Below are 14085 nucleotides of genomic sequence, written 5' to 3'. Positions count from 1 at the left end.
ATGAAATCTTATCCGGATGGAACTTTAGGCGAAAATGATACGATGCAAGAATAAAATTTCATAATCATATCTTAAGGATGTACCCATGAGCAAACTTAAAACGTGACAATACACAGGTAGCTACTCCTGTATATTTATCACATGAGATGGCGAATTGGCATACCCGTTATCCACCTCCTTATACTTATACTTAAATCCTAGGATCGATCCATACGCCTCCTAATAGCCTTATGTACCACACTTGTACTTAAGAGACGCCGTGAACTGATCTCTCCGTCACGGATGGAGCACATGATGTTGATGCCACAACAACATGCTCGTGGGACACTCCACGAGAAGCGATACTCAGGGTATCAGAGTACAAATGGTCTTATTCACATAACTTATAAAACTTATTTTCATAATAAAACGGAACATATATTGGAACATGCGATAATGAGTATAACATAATACTATCGCATGATATGAAAGCTAAATCAAATGATTAGGATAGGAATCGAACGGACTGTCAAATGAATCGATAATCAAAGACGTGAGGAGTTTTTAACAGATATAGTAATTTAGTAGTTTTATAACAATTTGAATTGAAGCAATAAAGAGTGGGGTAAGGATCCGTACCTTAAAAACTTCAAAGTAAGCTACCTTATGCTAATATTTTAGAGTTTCGACTATGGATCAATCCTTTAACCTAATTTTACCATAATGCACACAAAACAGAGTTATTGATCAATACAACGATTACGATAATTTCCCGAGATCAATTTGTACAATGAATGTCCAAGTGCAATACTTCGGCTCATTTATCAAAATGACAAACGATAAAGTACAGTACTTCGGCTCGTATATCGAATCATCGACAACGATAAAGTACACTGCTTCGACTCAGTCATCGGATTACCGACGATAGATGAAGCATAACCCAAATATGGGCAGCACTTAGATATTCTTTGGGATATATTGATTCCGGACAATGAATCGTAATAGCGATTGAGTAATTACCCTGATTGCGGCAGCACCTCGATAATAGTGTGTGTGTTAATTGAAGTAAAACGACGATAACTCTGTGTATATTGTGAGTTTTTCCGTCGATTTTGTGCCAGAAATCAAGTCCCAGACTCCTCTATTTATACCCGAATTTTGACACCGTCGCGTAGCGCGAGGGGTATCACTTGTAGGCGTCGCGCTACGCTATTGGTAATTTATGTTAGGCGAAATTTGTCCCTGTCGCGTAGCGCGAGGGGTAACCCCTATACGTGTCGCGCTACGCGAGTGGTCACCTATTTTCTATAGGTAGCTTCGTGTCTAAGTAGCTTAGCTGAGTTGATAAAATTGTAAAATTCAAAACGGCCAGCAAGATATTTAGATAATCGTAACTAGGGTTTTGCCCCCCCTGAGTTTTAGGGGCCCTGATCCTGATTCCTATTGTTCTAAAAATTTTTAGGGTTCATGCCAATTTACTTGGGTGTCTCATTTAGGGTTTCCTTAATAAATAATTACTATTATTATTTTTATTTCTATAAAAATGATTTTAAATTTATGGGCATTACACGAGACATTGTGTTCTTTGAGAAAGCGACCAAGTTTCCTACAATCCTTAGTGTCATGTCCGGGAATATTACAATAATAGCAATAGGTGTTGTTGTTTCGGGTCAGGCGATTTGTAGAGGAGGTAGGCCGAGAGTTCCATTGGTTTCGGTTAGTGGGTGGAGTGGTGTTGCGAGTGAAACGAGAATCAGAGGTTGGTTGGCAGTTATAGTTTGAGCGGGTGGAGCTTCGGTAGGTGTTGTTGACGGTGGTAAGGATGGGTTCGGTGAGAGTTTCTTTGAGAGTGCGTTCATGGTCTAAGAGTTTTTCAAAAAGGTCGGCAAAGGAGATTGTGGTGTCACGGGTTCGAAAAGAGGCTACCAAGTTGGAATAGTCATCGCCTAGTTGGTTCATGATATGAACAACAAGATCTTCCTCGGACATAGGGCTTTGAGCAATAGCAAGTTCATCAAATAGAGATTTCATTTCATGGAGATAGTCGGAAATAGAGCGATTTCCTTTTGGATTTTTGGCTAACCGAGACTTAAGTGAGATGATGCGAGAACGTGATCGACTCGCATAGCTTGAGTTTAGGAGATCCCAAGCTTGGCGGGCTGTTTTGGCGGACGAAACAATAGGTTGGATTTGATCGGAGCAACTACCAAGAAGAGCGCTTATAATCATTTGGTCTTGACGGAACCAAAGGAGATATTCCGGGTTCGGTTTGGTTAGTTGGCCCTCAGTAATAGTTTCGGTCGGAGTGGTCTCGGTTCCAATGATGTGGTGGTCGAGTTCAAGACCAATTAGGGTCGCGGTAACTTGGGTGCGCCATGAGGGGAAGTTTTGAGGGGTAAGTTTGATGGGAAAGTGAGTAGCAGCAGTAATATGAACAATCGGTTTGGCCATGGGGATTGAAACGGGTAGGCAACAAGAGAGTAGAAGGTGTGCGAGAGGAAAAAAAAAAAGGCTGTTGCAGCAGAAGGTTGATAAGATCGAATGTAGCTCAAATGAGCTTGTTAGGCTCTTGATACCATATTGATAAAAATGGTATTGTATTGATCTGTGATGAATCGTGTACAAGGTATACATTGAAATATATAGACAATGCTAGGAAAAGTAAAGATACAAACATATTTACAAATGACGTAGATCAAGGGAGAGAATTATGTGCACCCTTTGAATGATGATTGATTTACAATCATTTGTCAATTATGTTGATTGACTAAATAAATGGGAGGAGAATATTTATCAATCATTGATAGCTTGATTAGTGGTGTTGATAAAAGGCTCATCGAACTCATAAGTAAAACTCCAAATTAGTATGAAAATTTTTAACTGGCTAAGTGTGCGTTGTGGGTGTAGAAGCCATGCCACGTCGAAGGGTTGCGAGCGCCAAACACCACCACGGCAGGGTGCCAACGACGACGGTTAAGGAAAAGGAAGTGTGTTCCAATGATGGGGGCTTTATATATTATTATAAATGATAAACTTGTTTAAAATGTTTGTTTTTTAATAATTTAGTTGAGAATCATTTCTTTTATTTTTTATTTTTTAGTTGGAAAAAGTGGTATCATGTGAATTGTGATTGTTAGTTGAATAAATAAGCAAAATATTGGAGGTAGCTTTGTAAACTCTTATCAAGATACAAGGGGTTAGGGGTGTCATTCATTCTATCAACATTATGGCTGTAAACGAACCGAACGTTTAGCGAACAGTTCGTGAATCGTTCGGCGGGAATTTCGTTTATGTTCGTTCGATAAGCTTAACGAACGAACATGAACAAAAAATTTCGTTCGATAAGCTTAACGAACGAACACGAACAAATGTCTCGTTCGTTCGACTGCGTTCGTGACCGTTCGGTAATATGTTCGTTTATGTTCGTTCGTGTTCGTTCGTTCGTTTATGTCCGTTCGTGTTCGGTTTTTTATGTTTATTTTTCTATAAGTTTTTAATGTTTTATTATTTTTTTACTTCCCCCATATGTATTATTTCCCTCTCTCTGGCCCTCTCCCTCTTTTGATATCACGCTCCTTCATTCAATATCTCCAATCGATTGAACTCAATATTATCCATCCCTTCAATCTTTAAATGGTTATATTTAACTACTTTCGTTGTGTACAATGTTTAAGATTAACGGTGCCTTTTTTAATTTTCAAAATTAAAGTTCATTTGTGTTCGTTTGCGTTCGTGGTTAGTGTTCACGAACTGTTCGCGAACAACCAAAATTCCTTAACGAACGAACACGAACACAAACTTCCGTTTGTCATGTGTTCGCGAACAGTTTACGAACATCCAAATTTCCTTAACGAACGAACACGAACATAGTCTTGTTCGTGTTCGTTCGGTTCATTTACAGCCCTAATCAACATAAAGGGGTGTATGAGAAAACAATATGAATGTGCGCACGATTAGAACACCTAGGTTATTTTGCTAACATGCGCCTCAAAAAAATATCAGTCACCCAAAAGTTGAATAATTAAGGACCAGTCATTACATTCCATCACATCAGAATCATTTCAACCAATATACAAACTCAATTTCAGTAAAAATCCCAGAAAATAAAGTCAAAATTCACCTAAAAAATCAACAAAAAATGGGAAGCACAAACACCCTCATTCACAATCTTACTCTCAACACAAGCAGAAGCTTCAATTGTGTGTATTCAAGAACAAATCATTCAACTTGTTTGCAAATTAATCAAAGAAAACACCCTTTAAGTTTCTCATGTAGAAGACAAAGAAAGACTAGCAAAGTTGTTTGCTTTGCTCTTGAAAATGTGAGAGATATGCAAACAAGAGCGGTTGTTGAAGAGGTATGACAGATGGTAACGAATGCCAATTAGGATTCACACCTTTGGTATTAAAGTATATCAGATGGACTTAAAAAGTGAAAAATAATCACGTTATTAAAACACAATAATTTCTATTTTTAGTTGCGAGATTGCAACTTTCCTTTTTTCCACATATGTATCACGTGCATAAAATATGCAATTGTCTCAACATATGAGTGAGGATCACACATCATTATTGTCAAGTTGGTTGTCATAGCATTTTCTTAGACCTTAATTATCTAATTATTAATAGAAACACTTTATATTGAGCATCATAGATTAAGCCAGGGGCGGATTTAGAGCCTTTTTTCGGGTTCTCAGGAACCCAGTCGATTTGGAAAAAAACGTTTTTTTGTAGTGTAAACCTTGTATGATTTGAAAATAAACGTTTTTTTGTAGTGTAAACCTTGTATGATTTGGAAAAAGGAGCCCAGTAAAAAAACTGGCTAGATCCGCCACTGGATTAAGCGCAAACTCAAAGCATCTTACTCTCTCGCATCCTTGTGTCAGATATAATGAAATGGTGCTCCCACTCTACCGCATCCCCTTATATCCCTGTTACTATCATCCTTAGCTCCTTTTCTGTTGCTTCTTTGTTTCGAGATTGCCAACTTCTTTACTTCTTCATCCCGCATCTTGCACCACATCAGCCCAATTTTCTTTCCCTTGCTCCTTTCCCGCATCCACCTCTCCCCTCCCGAAAGCATTCGTCCACCTTAAGGATATGGTTATATAAAATTGAGATATATATTATTAAAAATGATAAACTTGTTTAAAATGTTCAGTTTGTATTTTTATTAAGAATCATCTCTTTTATTTTTTATTTTTAGTTGAAAAAAGTGGTATCGTATTATTGTGATTGTTAGTTCAATAAATAATCAAAAATTTTATAGGTAGGGTTGTTCAAATCACTCGCTCGATGTTTGTTCGGAAATTGCTCGGAAAATGCTCATTCGATTTGACGCTCGGTTGTAAACGAGCCGCTCTGCTCGGTTTGTTTGTAAACGAGCCAAACATAAACAAAAGTCCGCTCGATTCGACTCGGCTCGTGAATAGCCCTATTTGTAGGTAGTGTTTTAAATTCTTATCAAGATACAAGGGGTGTCATTTATAAAGGGAGTGTATCAACACTTTTTATTTTATTTTGTTAAATAAGAAAACAAAAGAAGTGAGCGCACGATTAGAACACTAAGGTTTTTTTTGCTAACATGCACCTCAAAAAATATCACACACCCAAAGTTGAACAATTAAGGACCAGTCACTACATCATCAGAATCATTTCAACCAATATACAAACTCAATTTCAGTAAAACCCCAGAAAATAAAGTCAAAAAATGGGAAGCACAAGCACCCTCATCCACCACAATCTTTATCTCAACACAAGCAGAAGCTTCAACTGTGTGAAGTCAACAACAAATCATTCAAGTTGTTTGCAAATCAATCAAAGGAAACACCCTTTAAGTTTCTCATGTAGAAGGCAAAGAAAGATGAGCAAAGTTGTTTGCTTTGCTCTTGAGGATATGCAAACAAGAGCAGTTGTTGAAGATAGACCTGGTGAGTTAGTTCTTTATTAACTGTAAATTACTCTCCTTTTATGTGGTGATTAAATCCCTTTGTTAAGTTCTGTGTTTGGCATGAATTGTAGGGTGGATTACTGCCCACTTTGCTATCTTGATTTTAGTTGATATTAGGGCAGTTGTTGATAATTTTAAGGTCACATTATGAACACAACTATTATAGTTAGTTTGTAACTGTTATAGAGGATAATTTGGTTTCTACTTATTCTAACTTATGTGATCTTTAGCTTTCTTTGTTGATAGATTCATGGGCATTTAAGATAAGACAACTATTTTATTGCTCTTAGACAACTAGCATAGTGAAAAAGGTCAAAGAACTCTGTAGTGATGACTAACTAATGAATTCAGATTTCGGTGAGTTTTGAACTCTGTAGTGATGACATACCACTTGAGTTTTCAAGAAATCTTTTCGGTAGCTGAGAATTTAAACCCTTGTTTGCTTTAAGACCTCAGCATCATGTATTGATATGCTTTGTTTGTAACACACTAATACTGCCAATGAGGTAGTGGTGGGGTGGTTGAGGAAAGACTTGGTGTTCCTTGTGACCCAGGTTCGACTCCCACTCTCCCCATTATTTTCTGCGGTATCCAGGTGAAGGGCGAATACGGATGGCGCCGGTTCGTCTTGGATGGGAGGCGAGGTTTTACTGATTATTCCACTGCCGTGCCTTTGGGCGGGTGGAGGTCGGGTTTCCGCGCATCTGGGAGAGCCAAGGGGCTGGCAGCGGTCGAGTAGTCGACCTTGGCCACAGCGCCCGGTGTCACGGTGGTTGGCACGTCGTTCCTTGCCGTTCAAAAAAAAAAAAAAAAAACACACTAATACTGACTGACTTATATGGGACCCACAAAATGAAAATGGGAATATACTAACTTTATCTTTGACATTGTACATATAGAACTGGTTGATGACATCCAAGAAGATGCACTAGCAAACACTGATTCAACAGATAATGGAAGTGCTCTTTACAATTTTCTGTATCCTGATAAGGAACTCCTTCCAGAAGACAAAGAAATGACCATATTTGATCATCTTGAAGAGCTACGAGATAGAATCTTCGTGTCAGTTTTGGCAGTTGGGGCTGCCATCATGGGATGTTTTTTCTATTCAAAGGATCTCATAATGATTCTTGAAGCTCCAGTTAGAACTCAAGGTGTTCGGTTCTTGCAGTTAGCTCCCGGCGAGTTTTTCTTTACCACTATAAAGGTTACCATTGAACCCGTGTGCACTTCATGTGACATATATTTACCGATCATTCTGTTTTTATTTTTTATTTTTTTTTTACGTATGCAGGTATCAGGCTATTGTGGCCTTCTTATAGGAAGCCCCGTGATTCTTTACGAAATCATCGCTTTTGTTCTTCCTGGATTAACAAGATCAGAAAGAAAATTCTTGGCCCCGATTGTTCTAGGATCTTCGATACTTTTCTACACCGGAATCGCCTTTTCATACGTGGTGCTTACTCCCGCTGCTTTAAATTTCTTTGTTAGTTATGCCGAAGGGGTTGTCGAATCGTTGTGGTCTATTGACCAATACTTCGAGTTCGTATTGGTACTCATGTTCAGTACAGGCTTGTCTTTCCAGGTAATCACTTATATGTAGATTCGAACATACTAGTTTTCATCGTCTGGTTGTTACATTTGAAAGTTTGACCAGATCATTCGAAAACAGTACCTTTAACATCAATAGTCAATCTTAAGAGTAAAGGGTAACGGACTAACGGGTTTACTTTTGAGGTCAAAACTGACTAATGTTCACCTTCAAATTCCGACATATGTTCTTATAATTATTTAGATGTTTTTATTTAGAGTAAATTGCATTTTACATCCTTTAAGTTTCAGCAAAATTAAAAGCACCGTCCTTTAACTAATGAAATTACAACCGATGTCCTTTATGTTTTAATTTCTTTACAAAAGATGTCCTTATGCTTGTAAAAAAATTAGAACATAAAGGACATCCGCTGTAAATTCGTTAGTTAAAGGACAACGCCTGAAATTTTGCTGAAACTTAAAGGATGCAAAAGCAATTTACCCTTTTATTTATAATACAAGGAAATTTTATAAGAGTATTGGAAGTATTATTGATGTTCTACGAAATCCTATCAATTTTAAATTTATTTGTGATAAGTTTGACCTCAAAGGTCAAAAATGGACAGGGGTTATAATTGCCTTCATATTTTTTGTTTATGTATGTAGGTCCCGGTTATACAACTTTTATTAGGGCAAGTTGGGTTAGTGTCGGGTGATCAAATGTTATCGATATGGAGATATGTAGTAGTTGGTGCTGTGGTTGCAGCCGCTATTGTGACTCCATCAACAGATCCTCTGACTCAGATGCTTCTGGCGGGACCGCTTTTGGGTCTTTATTTTGGTGGTGCGTGGACCGTTAAGCTCATTGGTAAGTAAGTGGCTCGGTCCCAAATCGGTCACTGGCGCACACCATTTTGTGTACCAATAGAATGAGATAAAACTACATGTAGATGTACAATGATTGTGCTTTTTTGTAGAATGTATTTGTTATATGTTACTGGTATATAGAACGAGCTCCAGTATAATAACCATCGACCCACTGTGTTCTACCCCAGCCCCATGATTAACTTAGTATTCGACTTTTCGAGTGTTGCTCTAATTTGGATCGGTTGCAGACAAGCAAGCATGCCCCAAGCCTGCACATACTTGTTGTAACTAGTTTACTGCGTATTTATACAGCCTAAACAAATTGATATAAATGTTAACAAGTTATATAAAATAGATTACAAGAAATAATTAGTGTGATATAGAGAAAAACTTTTGTATTGTTGTTTGCTACCGCTAGGGGTGCAAACGAGACGAACCCGAGCTCGACCATGCTTGAGCTCGAGCTCAAGCTCGATTAACTTATGAGAGCTTCGAAAACAAACAAAATGAAACTGGAAAAAAATACAAACAAAATGCCATTCAAGAACAGTTAAGAAGCACCAAATCAATTAGTCATATGATAAAACAAGGCGAACTTTCAGTACATATGCGAGTATGTGACAAACCATAGATCTTCAAAACCATTCTCAGCAATATGCAAACTCATACCACGAAACTCTCGACATAAAACTTAAAAACTTATAATTTGATCATTATAACCATGACACATTCTGTTCTTGAAAAGAAGACAGCCGATTGGAAACGAATTAGATTCATCCAAATCTTTAAGCAGACACTAGAGTAGGCGGATGATCAGATACAGAAGGTGCCGGTTCTTCATTATCGCTTTTAACTTCGCAATCAACAGGATTCTCTGGATTCTCCTGTTCACCCAACAAAGTTTCAGATTCTTGTTCAGTTGGAACTTCAACTTCAGGTAAATGATCAGGTTGCTCTGATTGGTCGATATTCTCAGGGTGGAAATTAATGGGAAACTTTGTGACTCTAGGCTTATCAGCCAAAATATTCCTTTGAACTTTATCGATCAAAACCTTTTGCGGTGGCTCTTCTCTTAAATGTTCGTCTTCGTAATCGTTGTTCACATAATATCCCACTCGAACAAACTCTTGCCCCAAATAAGAGCATGTCAATAACAGGACCGTAACACCTATTATGTCCTCTTCACGAATCTTTAACGCATCTGGTGGGTCTGCCTAAAAATTTGCAACATGTGAATTTAAGTTAATCCTATGATTCACAACAAAATAAACCATGATCAAGAAATGGAAGCTATGGGATCTTAAAGTTACCTCAAAGACGAAACGGTAGTTGCCAACATTAATGGGTCCAACTAGCACACTTTCAAGAACCTGGTCATATGTTTCATCCTCAGCAGATCCCACATAAGTTAATTTCCATTCTAAATCTGTATAGCCAAGACAAAACATATGAGAAAGAAGATAATTTAAGATCAAAATGTGGCATTAAAAATGCAAGTTGACCTCTCTAGAACTACAAACGAACCAAACAAACACGAACAAGACCTCATCGGTGTTTGTTCGTTAAGAAAATAAAAGTAGAGGTGCAAACGAACCAAACGTTAGGCGAACAATACATGAACCATTCGGCGGGAAGTTCGTTTGTGTTTGTTTGTTTATTAAACAAACGAACACAAACAAAAATTTCATTTGTTTAGTTAAATGAACAAACAAGAACAGAAATCGTATCCGTTCGTTTATGTTCGTGAACGTTTGGTAACGTGTTATCGTGTTCGATATTTTAATTTTGACAAATGAAATATGTAATAAGTGTCAATGTATTATATCTTATGCTCATAAACTCTTGTTTGTGATCGTTTGTTTCCATTTGTGTTAATCAACATTCATTTTCGTTCGTTGCCTAAAATTAACAAACAAACACGAACAAGTTCATTTCCTTATCAAACAAACACGAACATAAGATTTCGTTCCGTAAGTGTTCATAAACAGTTCGTGAACACATATATTTCTTAACAAACAAGGTCTTGTTCGTGTTCGTTCGGTCCGTTTGCAGCCCTAAATAAAAGTGTTCATGAACGACAAATGTTACTCCTACTCTACTTTACTAATCATTCTAAACTACCGTGTTAGTTCATCAAATAATGAATGTGTTCGTGTTAAACTTAGTTAAGAAGCACAGACAAACGTTTGTGAACACAAATGAACACATAAAAGAGTTTTTAAACAAAAACGAACACAAACAATACACATTAAATTTCAAACAAAACCGGCATCTTTCATCACAAACATTACATAGATCGACCTAATTTCACAAACTATGCATCTAACTTAATAAATTAACAATAAAATTCTATAAATATATACAAAAATAAATAAATAAATTCGTTAACTTGACTAAAGCATCCTTGACAGCAATTCAGCACACCAAACAATCTGAACCAAACCCTAAATTTACACAACAACAACAACTTCCAAACCAAAACATCAATTCAAGAAACCACAAATCTGAATCAAACCCTAAAACCACATCTATCTCATCAAACTAAACAGTCATCCTTTTATACAGACAAACAAAATCCATAATTTACAGAAACTAGGAAACGAAAGTTACCGTCTTTAAGGGGAACCAAGCACTCGTAGGAGATTTCGAACTGGAAAGGACTGAGAAAGAGGGCTGGATTGTTTAATACAGTAACATTTGTTAGATTTACAGCACTCATGACTGTTTCTTCGTACAGATCCTGATCTCTGTGTTGATTTGACCTAGATCTTCAAATTTATAAATACTTTGAGGCGGCGAAGAAGTTATCGCGATTTGTTTGTAGATGCTTGTGGGCGATTGAAAATGAAACTGATTAATGAAACGAGTGATTTATAAAAAAGATTTGGAGTTTTGGCGGGACAAAATTTGGTTGTCCCGCGAACGAACGCAAAGGGTTTGGGGGGTTTTGCAATTTGCCCTTTTGGGCCTAAATAGTTATTATTCTGGACCCAAAAACAACCCATTTTACATATTCTATCTCAACATCCACCCCTTCCCTTTTCGCTCGCAGGTCGCAAACAACACACATGCCTGAATTCTTTCTTCAACACCAGGAGACTGAATAATTCTATCTTCTTTTCCCACCGTCAACATCTCACACCTCATTTTCGTCTCCGTCAAGAGTAGAAGAAGCCATCGCAGGTCTTGCTTCTTCAACCCTAAAACTCATCCACGATTCCGTCAGGTAACGTCTCTTCTTCCGTTAAAAATGTTTCTTTTTTTCAATTGAATCGTAATAACTTTAAGGGTTTGCATTTTATGATGAAATTGAATACTGAATTCGAGTAATTAATCATATATGTTTCTTGCTTTATGAACCGAAACCCCATAGGAAACGAAGTTTTGTATGAACACCCTCTTTATGTCTTGTGCTCACCAATTGTTTGTGAAAATGCCTGTGTTGGGAATAGATCATATTTTATGTTAGTTCAAAGGGAAAACTTTTGTATATCAGAACCTACAATTCAAGTAAAAACTGTAGTTATTTATTCCCATCAATCACACCTTAAAATTTGGCTTTGGAGCTTGATAGTTATATTTGAGTTTAGTAGTGTTTCATTGCTTGTGTAAGAAGATAGGTGTTGTAATATTGAATTAATATGCAACCCCAAACTGATGCTTCATTGTGTGCAATTGGTTTACTTTGTGGGATTCTTTTATTTAATACAAATAATGAATTTAAGTTTTTTACTTTGTTACGAACTGCGTTGATATATGGTTGCCTTTGCTTGCAGATAAGGTCTAGTACATGGGAGCTGCAGCAGCGATTATCGTCTACGACATCACTAGCTCGGTACTTTTATTTATCTGCTTGCTTCAAAAAGCGCTTGGTGTATCGGTTCATTTGGCCTTTTTGATGAAATCATGTTTGAGTTTGTGATAAAATTACTTCACAAACAAGATCATATCTGATAACTTTTATAACTCAATCCTTTCTTTTTCACAAGAACAGTAGAACACCACCACCGAAAACAAATGATAGTTAGATTCATTCATATCCCTCTTCAAGCTTCAACCCCTCAATCATCCAAACACACAACAAAAACCCACTTCAAACCCCTACAAAACCACCCTTCAATAACCTCAAAAAATGGAGTACTCACCGCCATCGGTCCACCACCGCCGCCTTTGCTCACCACCGACTCCGGCCTTCTTTTCCGTGAAAAGATTCTTTATCTCAAAGCCCTAAAAGTAAACCCAACAAAAGCCTTACAAAAAAACCCAGATTTCCGATCAACCTCACTCAGATCCTTAAAATCTGTGGAGAATTGTCTTTCTTCAATGGGAATAAGACGTCCAGAATTTGGCCGTATCTTCGACATGTACCCTCAGCTTCTCACGTGCGACCCATACGCCGATCTTTACCCTGTATTCGATTTCTTACTAAACGACGTCGGCCTCCACTTTTTCAACATTCGCAAATCGATACTTCGGTGCCCTAGACTTCTGATTTGCAGCGTGGAAGATCAACTGCGGCCCACATTGTGGTTCTTGAGAAAGTTAGGGTTCGTGGGCCCAAACAGAATCACGGCCCAAACAACAATGTTGTTAGTTTCAAGTGTGAAAGGTACACTAATGCCCAAACTGGATTACTTGATGGGGTTAGGGTTTGAGTATGATGATGTGGTTAATATGGTGCTGAGGTCACCAGGGTTGTTGACATTTAGCATTGAGAACAATTTTAAGCCCAAAGTTGACTACTTTTTGAATGAGATGAAGGGGGATTTGGGTGATTTGAAGAGGTTTCCGCAGTATTTTTCGTATAGTTTAGAGGGTAAGATTATGCGCCGGCATCGGTTGTTGGTTGATCATGGGCTTTCTGTACCGTTGTGGGAAATGCTGATGGTTAGTGATGGAGAGTTTACTGCTCGGTTAATTGAGGCGAGGCTTCGGTTAGGTGACAAAATGCTATAGCAGTTATGCATTTTTGTTCTTTCTCCTATGTTTTGTGATATATGTTATTACTTGATAGCTAAGTGGCAGTTTTATGTCAAATGAAGCTCATTGTTATCGACTAATTGTTCTTGTAGCATATAGCAAGTGATACAATGTTTATACTTGATAGCTAAAGTGGCAGTTTGATAGCAAATGAAGCTCATTGTTATCGACTTATTGTTCTTGTAGCACATAGTAAGTAATCGTACGTTCTTGATACAATGTTTATATATTCAATAAAGTTTTGGTTTTTTACTTCAAGAATGATATGAGCATGTGAAGATCAGTATATTGGTCTTGTAGCTATAATGGGGGCAGAATGGTTTTCTTATGCTGTGACGGTTGAATCTCTTAATGAATTGCTGTGTCTTCATGTTCGATTGGTCGATTTTGAAAGATTTATGTCTTTTTTTTATATGATTGGCTGTTGCTTTTGTCGTTTTGGTGATAAAGGACCATCTATAATGTTTGCTACTTCAGTTATATCAAAATGTGTTATGATATTTCATATGATTTCAAACACGGGGCACTTGTATGCCTCTCTCCCAACGGGTACTTGATTTCGTGGAATTGGTGCCATAACTGTAAAATTCTTTGAAGCTTTACGCTTCTTTGAATTTTTGGAGGGTTCGGCTTTCACTTCCGTAGGTTTCCCTTGGGTAGCCTTATGAGGTTTCTTATCACCTGTGCGAAAAATTTTTCCTTTCCTGACTTGTGAGTCAGTTAGGGTTGCGGCTAGTTCGATAGCCTCCCTAATAGTAGCTGGTTTGCTGCCAGTTACAA

At 37.6% G+C, this 14085-nt stretch overlaps 3 protein-coding genes across 3 annotated transcripts; 2 read left to right on the top strand and 1 right to left on the bottom strand.

Moving 5' to 3' along the window:
- The first annotated feature begins 5625 nt into the window (after window positions 1-5625).
- On the top strand, window positions 5626-8539 carry LOC110869937 (sec-independent protein translocase protein TATC, chloroplastic). Its single transcript, XM_022119138.2, has 4 exons — window positions 5626-5908; window positions 6828-7135; window positions 7223-7513; window positions 8125-8539. Exons 1-4 carry the CDS (start codon window positions 5689-5691, stop codon window positions 8332-8334), a joined length of 1029 nt encoding a protein of 342 aa, XP_021974830.1. The 5' UTR covers window positions 5626-5688; the 3' UTR covers window positions 8335-8539.
- A 306-nt stretch (window positions 8540-8845) lies between these two features.
- On the bottom strand, window positions 8846-11317 carry LOC110869949 (probable histone chaperone ASF1A). Its single transcript, XM_022119153.2, has 3 exons — window positions 10936-11317; window positions 9636-9751; window positions 8846-9539 (listed from the first exon to the last, which is right to left on the bottom strand). Exons 1-3 carry the CDS (start codon window positions 11042-11044, stop codon window positions 9111-9113), a joined length of 654 nt encoding a protein of 217 aa, XP_021974845.1. The 5' UTR covers window positions 11045-11317; the 3' UTR covers window positions 8846-9110.
- Window positions 10976-13560, top strand: LOC110869942 (transcription termination factor MTEF1, chloroplastic). Its single transcript, XM_022119145.2, has 2 exons — window positions 10976-11551; window positions 12102-13560. The coding sequence occupies exon 2, from the start codon at window positions 12343-12345 to the stop codon at window positions 13279-13281; it is 939 nt and encodes a 312-aa protein (XP_021974837.1). The 5' UTR covers window positions 10976-11551; window positions 12102-12342; the 3' UTR covers window positions 13282-13560.
- The last annotated feature ends 525 nt before the right edge of the window (window positions 13561-14085 follow it).

The sequence above is a fragment of the Helianthus annuus genome, chromosome 17, assembly GCF_002127325.2.
Source record: "Helianthus annuus cultivar XRQ/B chromosome 17, HanXRQr2.0-SUNRISE, whole genome shotgun sequence".
Classification (NCBI taxonomy): Eukaryota; Viridiplantae; Streptophyta; class Magnoliopsida; order Asterales; family Asteraceae; genus Helianthus; species Helianthus annuus.
The sequence above is the reverse complement of the archived record's forward strand: the minus strand, read 5'-3'. Positions and strand labels throughout refer to the sequence as shown.